The 19,002-nt window shown below is 36.5% G+C and overlaps 1 protein-coding gene across 3 annotated transcripts in view; it reads right to left on the bottom strand.

Annotated features, from left to right (window-relative positions):
* DYNC2I1 (dynein 2 intermediate chain 1) overlaps positions 1-19,002 on the bottom strand; it is a 43,398-nt gene that overhangs the window by 15,224 nt on the left and 9,172 nt on the right. For all 3 annotated transcript variants that reach the window (XM_081933784.1, XM_081933782.1, XM_081933783.1), the window contains 16 exons: positions 17,903-18,344; positions 17,387-17,442; positions 14,493-14,810; positions 14,300-14,361; positions 12,114-12,174; positions 11,094-11,162; positions 10,901-10,966; positions 9,299-9,536; positions 7,465-7,567; positions 6,228-6,357; positions 5,257-5,368; positions 4,551-4,636; positions 3,599-3,728; positions 2,698-2,870; positions 2,176-2,338; positions 445-558 (listed from right to left, as the gene is read on the bottom strand). In XM_081933784.1, coding sequence (XP_081789910.1) covers positions 445-558; positions 2,176-2,338; positions 2,698-2,870; positions 3,599-3,728; positions 4,551-4,636; positions 5,257-5,368; positions 6,228-6,357; positions 7,465-7,567; positions 9,299-9,536; positions 10,901-10,966; positions 11,094-11,162; positions 12,114-12,174; positions 14,300-14,361; positions 14,493-14,810; positions 17,387-17,442; positions 17,903-18,344 — 2,323 coding nt within the window. The remainder of the gene's footprint in view (positions 1-444; positions 559-2,175; positions 2,339-2,697; positions 2,871-3,598; positions 3,729-4,550; positions 4,637-5,256; positions 5,369-6,227; positions 6,358-7,464; positions 7,568-9,298; positions 9,537-10,900; positions 10,967-11,093; positions 11,163-12,113; positions 12,175-14,299; positions 14,362-14,492; positions 14,811-17,386; positions 17,443-17,902; positions 18,345-19,002) is intronic.

The raw sequence follows: 19,002 nt of genomic DNA on the forward strand, positions 1-19,002 counted from the left end.
TGGTCCATCATGACTTTGAACAGTCACCAACATGATGCTGTAAGAACACGGAAACATGAAATGGTTCCAAACTGGTGGGGAGCCCTGGTGTGTAAATGCCCTTGGCTTTCCTAAAGCCATGCAGGTAGGACATGCAACAATACTCATCATATATTAGATTGTTAAATATATATGACACCTTCCCTAATTAAGTATCCTCAAGCCAAAGCAATTGAACATGCCATAAGATATCATGCCATAAAATATCAGACATCAAACTGAGGTAACAAAAAACCCATTTTATTCATTTACCTTTTCTCCAAGAATTCAAGGTCTTTCCCCAACTGTGTAACTGAATTCGTACTGAAAATCCAGTCTGCAGACTTGGATTTCTACATAATTCAGAATGGAGTAACTAATCTTTTGAAAAAATATGAGCTGATCGCTACCTAGTACTTTACATACCTTCCTGAACAGAGAGATAGGAGAACCCACAGTTCTGCTCCTTGAAGACAGAGGTGGAAACAGGTTCAATGGTCAATACAGTACAAGCGTGATTTATTGCGGTAAACACTCCATCTGAGTTTAAGGAAGAAGCGAAGGTACAATACAGTAGTTATTAACTAAGTCTACCCCCTCAGCCCCAAGCTCAGTGATTTTCAATATTATACAAAACTGTGCTAGTCTTGTGTCATTATGGCAGGGGAGAATTCGTGTGTGTATGTATGTGTGCATTTAGCCCTTTTGGAGGGATGTGCCCAAAAGACAATTTTGAAGGATTCTTGTTCTAACCAACAGTCACTGGATTTCTGTCAGAAAACAAAAAGTTCTGGGGGGAAAACCTGGCCAGTCCAGATCCTCTTCAAGAATCAACTGCAAAAATTAAGAGTTCACCTAGAGTTGGTGGTCCCAATGGAATTGCAGCTGCCATGAACCATCAGGTAGGTGTTTTAGTCAGTGATTTAACTTTGTATCCCTTTTAAAAAGTTGACACTCACTGGCTGTGTATATATCAATATGTTCTCCCATTCATTAGATCAGTGTTTCTCAAACTTGGCAACTTTAAGTCCTGTGGACTTCAACTCCCAGAATCCCCCAGCCAGCATAGCTGGCTGGGGAATTCTGGGAGTTGAAGTCCACAGGACTTAAAGTCGCCAAGTTTGAGAAACACTGCATTAGATTGATACTCTGTCAGAGTACGTTCAAAGACTGGAATACACATGTTAACAGGTCAGCTAGTGGGGTCTGCTTGAATAGTGAAACATAGTATTTGTTTGTATGAGGCCATAAGAGAGAGTTTGGAATCTGGGCATGGCTTAGACTTGCTGAACTGTATATAAGAGTTGGTTAGGCCTTTGTAACTCTCCTCAGCCTTTTATACAATGTAGGCCTCTGTATCTCTCTACTCTGTCAATGACTTGCTTCTATGAATATTGTTTCTGTGTTCCTGATATTGTATCTGAATTCTGCTGTTTGGTATAGTATATAAAGAAGTTTCTTATATTAAATTGAATCCTGCTGAAGTTCATTTACTTGTGTGCTTGCTGGAAATACTGCTGCAAACAAAAAAACTCTGCCAGACTCTTAGGTAAATAGTACAGGTAATCCTCGACTTACAGCCATTTGTTTAGAAACTGTTCAAAGTTACAACAGCACTAAAAAAATGACATATGACCTGTCCTCACACCTACAACCATTGCAGCAACCTCAGGAATATAATCAAAATTCGGGCTCTTTGCAACTGGAATGTATTTATGATGGTTGCAGCGTCCCAAATTAAATGACCACTTTTTGTCACCTTCCCAGATGGCTTCTGACAGGAAATATCAATGGGAGAATCCAGAGTTGCTTAATATCCACATTATTCATTTATCAACTGCAGTGATTTACTTAACATCCATGGCAAAAAGGTCATAAAATCAGCTGCAACTGACTTAACCAATGAAATAGTTAACACTTAACAACAGAAACTCTGGTTCCAACTGTGGTCATAAGTTGAGGACTACTAGTAAAACAGGATTGCTACCTTAATGCACTTTGCTTTCCTCTTCTGGGTCATCCTTTGGCTTAGCTTTTTTTACTATTTGTAATGCATCTCTTTTTTTTAATGGAAGAAAGAATTAAGAAACCAAGGTGGAAGTGAAAACTCCAAACAGACGCTGCCCAATCAAGTGTAATTACTCAAGGCACACTAACCAGTGGAAAACGTAGGAGATCTAAACGTCCAATCTGTTTCATTAACTTTCATGCACTGGTGCATCCTTGAGTCCTCTCTGAGATCCCACACCAGGACTGAACCATCAACTGTTCCAGCAAACACCAAAGTAGCTTTACAAGGACTAAAGCAGCAACAGGTCACCTGTACAAGGCAGGAGAACATATCTCAGAACAGAATAATGTCTTATTTTCAACCATTTATTCTCAATCCATAATCTAATAGGTTTGTGTTCAGAAAAAAATGTGAATGCTTCATCCAGTACTTGATTCATGATCAATTTTACTCCCCAGCATGCCATCCATGGGCATTTCTCAATGGCTACATTTCTTCTGGTTTGCAAGGTCCCTTGCCACATCTGACTTATACATAACATGTTTGGTGGCAGAAGTATTTGAGTTTCAGCTTCAGTTTTCTGGGTAAGCAATCTACTTTCCTCAAGGTCATCACTTTAGGAGCACTTAGAACAAACTCCCAAAATTTCAAATTCTGAGGAAGCATACCTGTGATTCACAAAGCAGTAATTTCTGAGGACTAGAAGGCTGCCAAACATTCCACACACAGATGATGTATTTGCTATCTAGTGATAGGTCATTGGATGTTTCCGGAAGTCCATGGACTGAAAGCAAAGCCTGTCTCTGAGCCTGTGAGATATGCAGACAGGATATCCTGCGGCCTAAAGGGAAGAGTGGAATGAAGCTGGTATTATTTGCACTGTTGGGAGGGGAGGTGGGGGGAAGCCTAAATCCAAATGCAGGAAGAATTTGGCTAACTCAATGCTTTTCTTTTCAGTATAGATTATTGATGTTTGAAGAATGAAAAAAGTAAATTCTTTTTAAACCTTTTATCATCCTCCAAAGCTGATTCTTCTGAAGATGCTTTGGAGCCCTATGTGCAAAAATTCCCTAGAAATATGCAGGGGGTGGGGGAATGATAATGCCTAAAAACCAAGCATAAGAATCAGTGTAGTGGTGAATGCCCCAAGATGTAAATTATGAGACTGTGAGTTCTAGTCCTGCCTTAGCCAGGAGAGCCAACTAGGTAACTTTAGACCAATCATCAGGAGACTTTGTGTTCTAGTCCCGCCTTAGCTATGAAGGCAATGGGTGACTTTGAGCCAGTCAGTCTCTCTCAGCCCAACCCCAAAACATCAAAATAACATTTATTTTTACACCCAGCTAAATTCTGATGGGTACCAAAATGAATTATTGTCCAAAGTAGCTGAAAAAGAAGATAGGAGCTGAAACGAGAGATATTATTTTATTTATTTGCTTCTTTATTTTTTACTATTAGATTGATAACCTGCCTTTATTGTTTTCATCTAGCTGACTGTGAAAAATTACATATTGTACTATTTAAAATCTCATATTCTTACATCACATGATAGAAAGAAAATATTCTTACCATTCAGGAAGGGAAGATCTGTATTTAACTGGAAGCACCTATCGCTAATAGATAGACTGGATGGCCGTGATCTTAGATTTCGCCTGGGCTGTGTTGCTACTTGATCTTCCTCAAGTAAAACTTCCATCACCTTCCAAAAAAACAGTTGGGAACTTTCTATTCATATTGATTACAGAGACTTCCAAACTAATTATGGCACACAATTGATAAAGCAACCCAGTTTCAGAGATGCTTTTAAGGATTGCAAGAAAACAATGTGGAATGTCCATAGTGGTGTCTGGGTTTTTTGAACCCACATCCTTGCCTAACAACAGAAAACTATCCCATACAAGAGAACCCAAAGGAGAAAAAAAAGTATAAGGAAATTGTTTCAAATTATCATTGGGTCACATCTGTATGATCATATAGTTTACCAAGTTAACTTCAATATTACTATTTTTTAAAATTACCACAGCCAGTTTGGTGAAGTAGTTAAGCTGCTGGTCTAGAAATCAGGAGACTGTGAGTTCTAGTCCCACCTTAGGCATGAAGACCAATTGGATGACTTTGGGCCAATCACCAGGAGACTCTGAATTCTAGCCCTGTCTTAGGCATAAAAGCCAGATGGGTGACTTTGAGTCACTGAAAGACTGAGAGTTCTTGTAGCATGAGTTATTCTGAGACAATCACCAGGAGACTGTGAGTTCTAGTTCTGTCTTAGGCATGAAAGCCAGCTGGGTGAATTTGGGCCACCCACTCTCTCTCTTAGTCCAAACCACCTCATAGGATTTTTGCCGTGGGGAAAATAGGTGAAAGGAGTATTAGATAAGTTCACTGCCTCACATTACCTATAAAGTAATAAAAGCAGGATAAATGAATAAAATTACCATCACCACATATGTACTATTATTAACTAATATTATTTATAATTCATAATAATTTGAATAATGGATCATATGCATATAAATTATACCTGACAAGCAGATCGTAGGAAGTTTGCTAGTCTCTGGGAATCAATCTTTGGTGTAATGGCAGTTACATCGTGACTGCTTTTGGGACCTAAAATGAGACATGCGGTCGTAAGAAGGAAATAAAGAACTGTATCTACTTACTTGGGAACTTTCATACCATTTGGAAAAAACAGTGATAGAGATATAGAATTTCCAATGCTTGGAGATTCTCTAAGACAGAAGTCTCCAAACTTGGCGACTGTGAGACTTGTGGACTTCAACTCCCAGAATTCCTCAGCCAGCAATAAATATGGCTGGCTAAGGAATTCTGGGAGTTGAAGTTCACAAGTCTTAGTTGCCAAATTTGGAGACCCCTGCTTTAAGAATTTCAACAGAGTTCTCATCTGTATGCCTACCTGTTTACCCAAGTCTTAAACTAACCAATATTAAGGCAAAGAACTGGCTAGCTTAAGACTCTTTTCTTCTTCTTCTGAATAATGGGACAATTCTCTGGTATAAGCTTCCACCATGTCCACCAGTTGCAATGTTAAACAAACCTCTTGTTTACATGTATTTCTCAGGGGTTGTGTTCAAGCTCTAATTTTATTTTAAACAGGTTTTCTCTCTCTTTAACTGTCCTGGAAAAGTTTTACTACAAATGTGGGCCACAAATGTTGGCTAAAATAAATCAAGGCAAAGGGGACTTTAAAAACATTATTTTCTAATCACCTCCAGATACAAGGGCGGTTTCTCCAGGATGCTGTGTCCATTTTTCTTGAGTTTCTATTTCCTCTGTCTGAATATCTCTGTCCAGATTATCCTCGTTCCACTGCACATAAGCCTAAAATAGAAATTGAAATTACTGTCAAGAAATGGTCTCTCATATCTGATTGTGTATTTATTATCATACTCCAGGGTATTTTACTTTATAGACAAACATTTTGTTACTAAAATGTGTTATTATCCACAAATAAAAAATTAAGAAGACAAAACTAATAACATGCTTCTTTAACATGAGCAGGAATATTAATATTGCACACAATTGTTTATTGTTGAAATGGAAAGTTATTGTTTGGAATTAAGAAGAGTTTAACGTGTTAATTTTGACTTCTGTCATGCTGATGCCTGGATGATTCTGCCATGCTGGTGCCTGGCAAGACTGGAATGAATGGCTATTTATTTCTGTATTCTATTTTTATGCTGCCTTTTTGTATATACTTAAGGCAGCCTCCATTTCCTTGGAAAGCTAAATAAAAACTGTCTAATAAGGGCTATCATTTGAGAATTATTTTGTAACATCTAAAGAAATATTTACAGGAGTCCTTTTTGTACTTTTTATTAGTATTAAAGCATCATGGAAAGTGGCAACATAGATCACTCGTTTTTGACATACACACAGACAGACAGACAGGACCGAAATCTTGCAGAGTTCTTTTTGTCAGATAGAGTTGCCTATACAATAAAAATGGGTGGAGTTAACATTGTGTCATTGCTGCACCATCTTGACCCTGTGTTTACCAGTTGTCAGATTTATTCCCAGCTGTGACCTACAACTCTTGAATTGTATTGTTATTTTTCTCTTATTTTGTCATCTCATAATCTCACTGTCTATTCATCTTAAAAATCTGTTGATGTGAACACCTCTTAATAAAATAAAATGGAATAAATATGAATAATTGGGGTATTATTTTATTTCATACCTGTTTGGTGTTTATTTTCCCAAAATTTCGAATGTACATATCATATTCATTTACTGGAGGCAAATCCAACAAACAGAAGCTGACTGAAAAATCCAGGTCAATGAGACGAAGAAGTTCAAAGCTACGTTTCCTTGAAAAATATGTCACAAGACAGCAAAATGTCTATTAAACAGAAATAAACTTTCACTGGTTAGAAATATTCTCTCTCTGAAAGTAAGAAGCATACAGCATCAAGGCATCTATACCAAAAATGTTTCATGTTGGTTATTGCGATCCACTATACTTTTGACATAAAATGAAAATGTTGACTTGATTAAATGCTTTCTGGATATAAAATGTTTCCTTTCTAAGTGCTTTCTGCGTCTTTCAGAGTGGAACTACACAGTACTCTTCATAATTATGTCGTTTCACACACTGCAGAGAGAGAGATTTAGGTTTCAATATCCGCATAGCAGATGTGTGCAAAGTTTGTAACACTCATGCTTAACATTTTAAGGCATTTATGTGTGTGTGTATGCAGATGTGTGTATAAACAATCTTTTTATATATGATATATAAAGTGGTTCTCTAGTACTTTTGCAATAAAAAGTCATAGTTAATATTCCTGAATATTAAACGTTGCAATGGACTAATAATACATATTGTAGAAAGGAAACTGTGTAACACGTGGGCAACAGAAGATAATCCAAAAAAGCTAAACTTGGAAAAGAAAAACCTGATATATTTTTCACTTCTAAAATAGATTTTGAAATAGCAGAGTAACAGAGTTGGAAGGGACTTTGGAGATCTTCTAGTCCAACCCCCTACTCAGGCATGAAATCTCATACCACAGCCCAAAATAATCCTACAAATGACTGATGGTGAAATGAAGATGTGCAAGAATCATTAGATACTAAGAAAAATACAGATTTCTCTCTTAATAGGTGGGATACTCGAAGCAAATAAGGAAAGGAAAGAGTAGCAAAAATTCATCGAACTAGGAAACAATACAATTTTTTCTATACACACAGTGGCTTGTTAAAAATTATTATATCATTAAGTCCAGGAACCACGAAAACATTCCTTTATTTTGAACCATTTTGATAGGTTGTATTCAATCAATTTGGATACAGTATGTATGACAAAATACTTTATTGAACTTTGTCCAATGTACAGCAATTGTAATGTTACAAAAGATATTAAAATGTCACACACAACCCAATAGTTACAGGTAGTGATCTATATTAATGCCACCTACTTCTGTTGATTGGCAACTTTTCTGATATTTTGCCGTTGTTGGGCCATTTGGAAATCAATGAATTTTCCAGATGTGGGACACTGAGCCAGTGAAACTTGCTTTTCTGTAACATAACAACATATGAATATACCACATATTGTTGTGTAATTACACAAATTTACTATTATACATTATCTCCATTAAATGGCTGGTTCTTCTGTTAGGAGGGAAAAGTAATATACCACATAAACTCACAAATAAGCTGAGAATTTTAGGTGCCAAAATGCAGCTAAAACTGGATTTGCCTTCTCTGTAGAAGCTTCTCCAAGAGTATATAAGATAATACTTTTTTTAAAAATACCTGCCCTTCCTGTATGTATTTGCAGAGAAGCTTATCCACAGATAACTGGCTCCTGAATTTTTAACCAAACTAAAATGAAAAATGTGGGCTGGATTATCCACAGGTAGTTTCTTTGGTTAAAAATTTGAGGGTCGGGTTATTCACATACAGCCTTATTTATTCAAATTATATTGAATAAATCTAGTATGTGACTGCTAAATTTATTATATGAAAAAAAACCTAACAAGCTTTGTTAAATTAGGATCAGTTCATGTCTGTAAAGCAGGGTTTGTTACATCCCAACTGGTCTGAATAGCCACAAATTGGCAAGTGTGGCATCTTTCCACCCATATTTTTTTAGCCTAATCTGATTCATGTTATGCTGTTTCCCCATGCTGGGAATTACTGAATATAAAACATGTAATGCTATATCTCTAGTTCAGTGTTTCTCTACTTTAGCAATTTGAAGATGTGCATACTTCAGCTCTCAGAAATTCCCAGCCAACATGGGTAGCTAGAGTTGAAGTCCACATTTTCAAATTGCTAAGGCTGAGAAACATTGTTCTAAGATAAATAAAAGGCAGACACAATGATGCTATGGAAGACAAAGGAAAAAGAACAGACATTAATTCCTGTGACATTTATCAAGAGAACACAATAGGAAAAGTAAGGATATAGAGCAACAGCCTAAGTAAAGCATCATGGCAGCAATTTCACTTGCTTATCAATGGGCTAATATAGGAAACTAATTGGTAATCAAGGCTTTGATGCATATTCCCTACAACTTCATTTCTTTAATAGCTAGAGGATCCTTTCTCTAAAATCTCTCCTGCTAAAAATTTACAAGAGTCTTAGTATTCGCATCTGAGCCTGAACTACAAAAAGTGGGATATGTGGTAAAAGGGTTTATGTGTCTTAAAAAATAATAATAAATATAGAATATGACACGACATTGAATTAATTAACTAAATAATATTGTGATTGGTGTTGAAATCTGACTATTATTATGTGAACAACTAACTTGTTTATCGGAGAAGCGATAGCATTATATCAGCCTTTCTCAAATTGGAATCTTCAGCTTTTGCAAGTGTGAAATATTCTGAATTGACCCTGTATGAAGAAGTTATCCAAGACCCAATGAAAGGGAGCAGATTAGGAGATGCCAGGTTAAATCTTTGGTGTGTGGCAAGCATGTTTACCAACATGTTTAAATGCTACCCACAGAACACCAAGTTGTTGCTGAATCTTAATTTTCAATGGGATGGATGAAGAAATTTAAAGTACTTGGAAAATGATGACATAAACTGTCAGTCAATGGAAAGGGAATTTTAAGCTTTTGGCATGCCCTTGTTTCTCTTTCGGGCTACCCCACAAAGGCTAGCATGGTTCTCAGAGATTGGAAACTTGTTTTAAACAGTGCGGTTCCTCTTTGTTGAGAATGTTTCACAACAGCAGCAATAAATAAGTAGAAGTAAAGAAATAGTTTCTACCTTAAACTATTACCTAATCACATACCTATTCTTGGGTATTTTTCATGATCTTTTGGAAGATGTTCATTCTTTCTTGAGTTGGGAAGGAAGGCCTTAATCTTTTCATTTTCCGCATTAATTGCTTTCTGAATTTCTTCTACTTCTGAGCTCTTAGCTACAGTAACTTTCTGTAATCCTGCTTCTGCTCCTCCTTTTTCACTTTTTGCATTCTGGCTACTTTCATCATCTTCATCATCAAAGTCATCAAAATCATCTTCATAGTCCTTCAAAAAGATAATGGTGATCACTTTTTTTTAGAGTACAAACAGGTTATCACTTTTAATAGAGTTACTCTATTAAAAGGATGACCCACAATATACAGGTAGTCCTCAAGCTATGACCACAATTGAGCCCAAAATTTATCTTGTTAAATGAGAAATTTGTTAAATGAGTTTTGCCCATTTTACGACTCTTCTTGCCACATTTGTTAACCAAATCACTGCAGTTCTTAACTTAGTTACATGGTTAAGTGAATCTGGTTACACCATTGCTCACATGATTCTGGGCCAGTGCAATCGTCATAAATGTGGGTCAATTGTCAAGCATATAAATGTAAATCATATGACTATGGAGATGCTGCAATGAAGTGTGACAAATGGTCATAACTCACTTTTTTTCAGTGCCATTGTAACTTTTAACGGTCACTAAATGAACTGTTGTAAGTTGAGGACTACCTGTATATTTTGAACAGCAGCAGCCCTATTGTTTTCTTTATGTTGATCAGTATATTAGTGTTAAAGGTTTTGGGGGTCACTATATAATCCCACGGTATCTTAATATAAACAACTCCAATAGAAATCAACAGGGAATTTCTCTAGAAATCTTGCAAAATTGACAGGTGGGATGGGGGTGGGGAATGTCAAAGTCTTGTGAGATTTCAAGCAACGATAAACTCTTGTTTGGGTAAGGTGCTATTTTAAAGATAGTAATGTTGATGCCCAAAATAGGGATCCCTTACAACAGGGGTGTCCAACTTGGGAACTTTAAGACTTGTGGACTTCAACTCCCAGAATTCCCCAGCCAGCCTGGCTGGGGAATTCTGGGAGTTGAAGTCCACAAGTCTTAAAGTTCCCAAGTTTGGACACCCCTGCCTTACAATATTATGTGGACCATCTTATGTTTTGGACCTAAACTACATGGCCACTATTCTATAGTGCTATGCCTTCTCACTGTTCTCTTTGTCTCACAATGAGATTTAAAAGAATGACTGTTCATTATTCATCACCAATAACAATTATAAACTCTTCTAAAAAAAATTCTGTTCTATATATTTCAGGAAGATGAAAATTCTGGATTAACAAGAACCCCACTTAGAACTGCAAAATATTTCTAAGCGTACAGCATTCTCAGAAAGTTTCATTACTGACAAGTAATTTAATGTGGAAATCTGTAAAAAGAATTATACAGGATGGTTTGGTCCTGGAGGCAGAATTAGAAATCACAGTCGCCTAGTTTGTAGAATGCTGCCTCAGACATTCTTAAATTATTAAAACCAGAAACAATGCCATCTGGAATGAAAATTACCCCTTTTGTATCCCATTTGAATGATCAGTTTTTAGCCACTTCAAATGTTCCTCTTCACACTCACCTCAAAATCATCTTCATAATTTACAGAATCATTATAATCTTCACAAAGGGTTTCCTTTTTCGGTTCCTTAAAGTAATCATAATAAAAAAGAGCAGTATTAACTCATGAAGTAGCAGTAACATAAAAATGGGATTTTTGGGGGGGAAACATTTGCATTAAAAAAAACACAATAGAACAGTAATGAAATGCTTACATTTTGTCCACCTTCTTCATTTCCTTGCCTTTTGAGACGTGGTGCTGACGAACCATCAGGTTTGTGGTGCTAATGTATCAATATACAAAACAACTGATAAGAGAAAAGCATTGAAATGTGACAATGAACTTGAATAATGAGTTAGATCTTTGTGCCTATGTTTTTAATCTCTAATCTTTAAAAATATTAGAGACATTATATCTTTAATATTATAACGTTCTATATTTACACATCCTTTTCTGAAAGTAATTTACTTGAAATTAAGGTTCAATAAGGGATGCGGTAGCTCAGTGGCTAAGACGTTGAGCTTGTCAATCAGGAAGTTGGCAATTCAGCGGTTCGAATTCCTAGCACCACGTAACAGAGTGAGCTCCCGTTACTTCTCAGCTTCTGCCAACCTAGCAGTTCAAAAGCACGTAAAAAATACAAGTAGAAAAATAGGGACCACTTTGGTGGGAAGATAACAGTGCTCTGTACGCCTTCGTCGTTTAGTCATGCCAGCCACATGACCACGGAGAACTTCTCCGGACAGTGCTGGTTCTTCGGCTTAGAAATGGAGATGAGCACCGTCCCTAGAGCCGGAAACAACTAGCATGCATGTGTGGGGGAACATTTACCTTACATTCAATAAAAATATTTTGTTCTCAAGGTATTTACATCCCAATTTATTTGGCTACAACATCAGAAGGAATACAGTAAATTTATTTTTATTATTTACTTACAGCAAAATTTTGGCTCTCCAATTATAAACCTAAATTTTCAGAATATTATTTTTTAAAAATTAAATTAATCAAAGCCTAAAGACACACATCAGCAGAAGAAATAAACAGAATTCATCTTCCATTAGAATGTTAATCTAATAATGAAATTATTTGGATTTTTAAAATGTGTAACTTCTGCCATGCTTTTATTTTGATTTATAATTATATTCTCTTTTCCTAACTCTTTTTCTTCTGTTTCTGCTTTGTAGTTCTTCCAATATCATTCCATCATTTCAAATGCCAAATAAAACTTTCTTACCTCTCGTTTTCCATTCTCTCTTTCACTCTTGCCATGCTTCTTCATTTTTTCTTTTGAATTTCTAAAGAAAAAAAAAGAATTATATTGACTTAATCATCAAGCAAGTATGGTTCTTATAGAAAATATCTGTGTTTTACATATCTAAAAGAAAAATAGGAATGGAATATGGATAAGGGATTTATCAATTGTTATAGCACAAAACTTGCTATTTATGACTCTTTTATATTGTGAGAAATACCAGAATAACATCAAACTATTTTTCAGCACAAATATGTGGTTCACATGTTAATACTAATACAGAAAACATTATTTTTCATGTTCAAATATTTCAAAGAGAATTAATACTACTTTACTGTTTAGCAGCAGAAATAAAGGAAAATTAGGATCTATAATTTTAGATAGTTTCCAATAGGTGTGACAAATCAACTTTTACAATCACTTCAAAAAATAACATACTTGGATCTTTTTATTTCATTCTTAACTAATATTTTTCCAACAAAATTTATTTTTTTAAGATTAAAAATATGCTCAGTGTTTGTGACCAAAAGTAACTCATAATTTTACTGCAAGATTTATATCAAACAGATTATCTCAATATTCAAAAAGATACATACACACACACATATAAAACTTTATTTATTTATTTATTTACTTATATACTGATTTATTTAAATTCCATCTTTAGTATTTTTATAAATAAGGCAGCAAATATATTTAAAACTGTTTCCTCCTATCATCTAACTGCCCTTCATGTCCAAGATGGGACTAAAACTCACTGTCTCTTGCTTTCTAGGCAACGCCTTAACCGCTAGATCAAACTGGCATTATATCAATCTATACAAAATTTATTCCAAATATATAAAGCATTTCCAAAGCAAGGATTTTAGCTACAAAGGTTCTATAGTGGTTAAGGTGCTGGGTTAAAAGCCACGAGTTCTAGTCCTCCTTCAGGCATGAAATCTGGATGGGTGATTTGGGGCCAGTCACTCTCTCTTAGTCAGTATTTTGTGATGACAAAAAGAGCTGATGATTCAGTTCTACAGAGGAATTATTGAGTCTGTCATCTGCATTTCCATAACTGGTTTGGCTTTGCAACCAAAGAAGACAAACACAGACTTCAATGGATAATTAAAACTGCAGAAAAAAACACAACCTGCCTTCCATTGAGGACCTGTACACTGCACGAGTCAAAAAGAGGGCTGTGAAAATATTTAAAGAGCCCTCAGATACTGGACATAAACTGTTTCAACTCCTACCCTCAAAACGACACTATAGGGCACTGCACACCAGAACAACTAGACACAAGGACAGTTTTTCCCTGAATGCCATCCCCCGCTTAACAACTAATTCCCACAACACTGTCAAATAATCACATTTGGACAATAAAGAATTCTATAATATTCTATGATCATTTTAATATTATTAATGTCAGGCCTGCAGTCGGTTCCTTTTAGGTTCCTTTTAGGATCTTCGGCCTGCCACACTCTCTCTTATTTTACTAAGCTGTTTCATTAGTGGGGAATTTGGAGGGGGAATAGTAAGGAGTAGAATGTGTTGTTGTCAAAATAAAAAATCCCTTTCTAGAAGCCCAAGGCCATTCTTTGTCTCTGCACCTCTGCACCTGACCAGAACTGGATGGGTGGAATTGCCAGCATGGCAGTGGAAGATTCGACCATGTGATGGACTTGTGGGTGGGGGGCAAGATCATTAACTTTCAACTGGGTGGAAAACCCAGGAAGCTTTCAGATTCGGGTTTTCCACATATGTGCCAACATGTCTCTCTTAATAAATTGGAACTTAGAGCAATACTTTTCCTTGAACTCTGATTTAATTTTGGATGATATTTGGAACGCTGACAATTAAATTGCAACATCTTATCTCAAGTCTAAACATCTGATCAATTAAGCAACTACCATAATAATTTTTTTAGGATCTTTCTCTTTCTCGATCATCAACCAAAGTAAGATAGAACCCACTAAAATGCCCATGTTGTACTAAAATGCCTGCCTTTGAATATTCTTGGAAAGACTTTGAAAAGCAAAGGAAATTGGGAAATAAAAATTCAAGTCGCACAATTCTAAGGGCTCTTATTGGGAAATAGGTTTGGCTGTTCAGTGGACTTTACTTTATAGGAAAGACACACCATTTTCAGCCAAAGCAGCCTGATATTTAAACAGCTTACATGCCTTTCACGTGGATAATGTACGTCCTCTTCACCCCTTTTCCTTTCATTCCTGTGTTCTCTGTGCTGTAAATAAGAAAAATAAGTGCAAAATGGCATTAACTTATAGAATTCTGTATTATGGGATATTTCTTTCCTTATTATTTTTAAAGTCCCGTTCAGTAAAAACTAGCAAGTAATCTTAATAATCAGTAAACCTTGTGGTCTCTCTTCTTTTTTTCACCCTCCTCCTCTTCTCTTTTTTTCCTGTTCTCCTTGTGATATCTGTCCTCGTGGTGGTAGGATCTCTCTCTATGTCTCCTAGGTATATGATCTTCTTCCCCCTCTGTAGAAGACATGGAATTTCTTAATTTCAAAGGTTTCTCCTTTTCTTCCACTGCAAAGGACCTGTGCTTTTTCCTCTCCCTGTGCCGTCTTCTCTTCTCCTTATCTGACTCTTCATCCTTGTGTGATTTGTATCTCTGCTCATGTTCTTCACTTCTGTTTGCTGAAAACTCCCCTGAACTAGTTTCTTTCTGAAGGCCAAAAAAATAAAAATAAAACACAAAATATTCAAAAACATTTTCAAATACATTTGAATGGATACAGATTCAGCAAGACTTTGGAACCTGAGACATTGAGATCAGCTTATTTCATTTATTTATTAAACTTATATACTGCCCATCTCCCCCAAAGGTGATTCTAAGCGATTTACAATCAATAAAAGCAACAGGATAAAACATGGAGACAACCTCCAGTAGTACATGCCATCATTGTCCCCATTTACCATATTAAAATACAAGCCTCATTTATTTCATTTTTTTTCCTTTGGTTCAATTCTTGAAGACTACCTAGACCAGTGACGGCGAACCTTTTTCTTGCAGTGTGCCAAAACTGTGCACATGCACGGTCGCACGTGCACATGTGCCCACTCAATCCTCTCCGCCTACCTGCGTAGGTATGCGTGATCCCCCATGCATGCGTATGCACACCCTATGCATGTGTGCATGACCTCTCCCCAAGCTCTGGAAGCTTTCTTGAAGCCTGGGGAGGGTGAAGATGGCCTCCCCCGACCCCTTTGGAAGTCAGAAATGGATTGTATCTGAACTTCCATTGCGACATTGAGGCCGTTTTTCGCCCTCCCCAAGCTTCAGTAAAGCCTCTGGAGGCTGGGGAGAGCGAAAAAAGGCCCCAACAGGCCAACAGGCCAACAGGCAATTCGGAAACGATCCATTTCTGGCCTCCAGGGGGGTGCAGGAGGCCATTTTCGCCCTCCCCAGACTTCAGGAAAGCCTGGGGAGGATGAAAAACAGCCCCAACAGCCCAACCATTGGCCCATTGGGGGCGATTTGGAAGTGATTTGCCCTTGTCTCCTTCCTAGGGCTGAGAGAATGACTGGACTATTGACTCCCAGCTAGTTTGCTGCCTGAAGCAGGACTGGAACCTACAGCCTCCCAGTTTCTACCCTGACACCTTAACCACTGCACCAAATTGGCTCTCTGTTTATTTCAACAGGACTACTCCAAGTATGGATCAATCTATTAAGTTAACCATGCCAGCATTAGGAAAACAGAATTGTAATAAAATGTCCAATGTGGAATGCTTATATTCAAGAATAAAACCAAGTGGATAAGGAATCTTTTCATATGCTCCTTATTATTTCCATGCCCCAGTCTCATGTTTTGCCAAACTTTCCATCAGATACAGTGGTAGTCAACCTGGTCCCTACCGCCCACTAGTGGGTGTTCCAGCTTTCATGGTGGGCAGTATGGGTTCTGTCCGAATACTGAAGCACTTTCCTTTTTAAAATTTAATTGACTTCCCTGCTTTATAAATCACATCACTGTGGAACCGGTGGGCGGTTAGAAAATTTTACTACTAACAGAGATACAAAAGTGGGCGGTAGGTATAAAAAGGATGACAACCCCTGCATTAGAATCATCATTTTGTTCACATTGTTCATACTCTTCATTATGCTGATTTTGTAGTCTCTTTCCTTAAATTTTTCTTTGATATTTATTTATTACAAATTTGCAACCATGGGGTTCTTCCTGGCTTGTAATTTGCTAGCAAGCTTGACTGGTTGTCGCCAGAGGCTGGTTGTGTGTTAGGTTTGGTTTTTGGGGTTTTGTTGCTATAACTCACCCAGAATCATACACTTTCTAATAAACTAACTACATAAATATCTCTCTCATATGCAGATCCCACTTCTTTGGCCACGCAAATATTTATTTTCTGAGACTAAGCTTGGTATTGGCTTGTAAAGTCTAAAAAAGTCATCTTAGACATATTTTAAAGAAGTCCTCCTTTGCCCTACTACAAAGTCAGCATGAGGATGGCACTGGTATCCTTTCCTACAGTGTGTCTATATTTGCTGATTCTCACAGGAAGATGCACGTCTTTGGAAAAATTGAATATAATATTTTTATAAATGAAATACATTTTGATGCAGAATCAGGACTGTTGTATGTTGTATGTAAAACTAAAATTAAGTTAATGAAGATTGTTATTTATATCATTAACATTCCTAAATTTTAAGATTAGAAACAATATTTTTTTTATTTAGATTTTTATCCTATCTTTTAAAAATGGCCAACTCAAGATGGTGAACCGACTTAAAATTCCTGCTTTCTATTTTCCCCTTAACAAGCCTATGAGATAGAGTGTGATGCAGAGAGAGTGATTGGCCTAAAATCTCCTAGTATCTAGGCCACAATCTTAACCAGCACATCAAACTGGTTATCACATCCATACTTATATATATATAAAACCAGAATATTTTTATTTCATACAGTGAGTGAGTGAGTGAGTGAGTGAGAGAGAGAGAGAGAGAGAGAGAGAGAGAGAGAGAGAATATGAATGATTTTCCATAATTTCTTAGGGTTAAGACCAATTTATTCAAATGCCACATTTTTTAGGAAGCTGTTCCGAATTTTTTCTTTCATTTCCAGGGATAAGAAGTTATGACAAGTCAAATGGATGTTAAGTGTATATAAAGGAAAATCCCAAATATATTATGTCCAATGTGATTTCTGTGTCTATAAACAGAGCTATTTTTTCAATTTTACCTGATGGTACAATACATTGCTTATATTGCTTCTATTTCTCTTACCTTTCTCTCTGAATGATTCTTTCTTACTCTTTCTTCATCTTTTAGTTTTGAATGATCTAAAAATAACACCTCCAAAATTTAGAAGATTGTCTTGAATGTACAAACTCTACTCTATTTGATAGACAAAACATACATTATAACTTCCCAAGAAGTACCTGAAGTTTATTCCAAAAAAACAACAACCCCCACCTGAAAATATCTAACTTTACCTAAATGTGACAACTTCCTCTTCAGGACTGGAAACCTAAAGTCCTTCAAATGCATTTTTACACACACACCCCAATATTAATCCAAAGCATCACGGTTAATAGTAAGAAATGCTGGAACTGTAATCTAAACCTCTGAAAAGCATTAGACTAGACTACTAACTCTTCATCTTTTTTGTCTACTACGGAAAAACTACTCTTGATGAAAAGAAAATAGATAACTGACTGAAAGTGGCCCCAATTCATTTTCATTTACAAAATAAGGGGAGTCAAATCACTGTAAAACAAGTACATAAGCAAACCAACTAACCAGTGTAATCCCTGCTGGTTCTCCTCCTCCTCCTCTCATGTTCTTTATCTCTTTCCCTCTCTAAACTATTTCGTGGCAATGTTTGGTTGTGTTCATCTTTCTTAGGTTTCCTGTCCTTCTCTTTACCACTGTGTCTTTCACCACTTCTTCCAGAGACATATTTTTCTTCTTTGACATCATGATTTGCTCTAATCTCTCTCTCTTGTTCTCTAGCTTGATCTTTCTCTCTTCCTTTGTCCCTCCTTTCCTCTCTGTGTCTTTCACTTGATTTAAATCTTATTCTTTCTCCTAATTTTTCTTTTAATTTAACTCTGTCCTTCTCTGGATCTGCCTCTGAAGCCACTTTGTTGCCGTCATGATCTTCATTATCATTTCTGCCAATGTCTCGTGGTTTTCGCGGATGATGCCTCTTGTCTTCAGACTGAGTATTGGATCGAGACCCCTGAAAAAGGGAAATATTTTTATACATCAGTTCCAGCAAATCAAGTTGTATCTTTTCTCTATTCTGGAAAAGATCTGCAAACAGCAAAATTCTATATGCAGAACTGATTGTATTAAAAATGGTAATCCTTATGGTAATTGTGATAAGAATCAGCATGGATATCCCTCTAATTTTCCCCCTCTTACACAAGTTCTCAAGTAACTATAACAAAGATTGATTTATTGGATATTATTTTTTCAGATACTGTAGACAAGTCCAAGTAGTATAATTCTAGTAAAGATAGTTCTTGATTTACAACTATGATGCAGCACCACAGATTTTCAGCTGTAAGTTGTTATCATGAAGTTATTGCAGTCATAAATTAAGACACTATGTGATCAAACTTGATTTTACAACCATTTTTACAAGTGATAAAGTGAGTCATAGCAGTAGTTAAACAAGGCAGATGGTCATTAAGCAAACCCATTCTCCTGAATAAATACTTTTTTTTTACCCGAAATTGGCAAAAAAATGTTGCAAATTATGTCCATATGACCACAGAACACTGGAACCATTGTAAATGCCAGCCAGTTGCCAAGCCCCTGAAATGCGATCAGGTGACTAAGGGGATGTACCAGTCATAATTTTGAGGATGGGTTAAAAGTAGCTTTGCTAAGTC

The sequence above is a fragment of the Natrix helvetica genome, assembly GCF_964273705.1.
Source record: "Natrix helvetica genome assembly, chromosome: Z".
Classification (NCBI taxonomy): Eukaryota; Metazoa; Chordata; class Lepidosauria; order Squamata; family Natricidae; genus Natrix; species Natrix helvetica.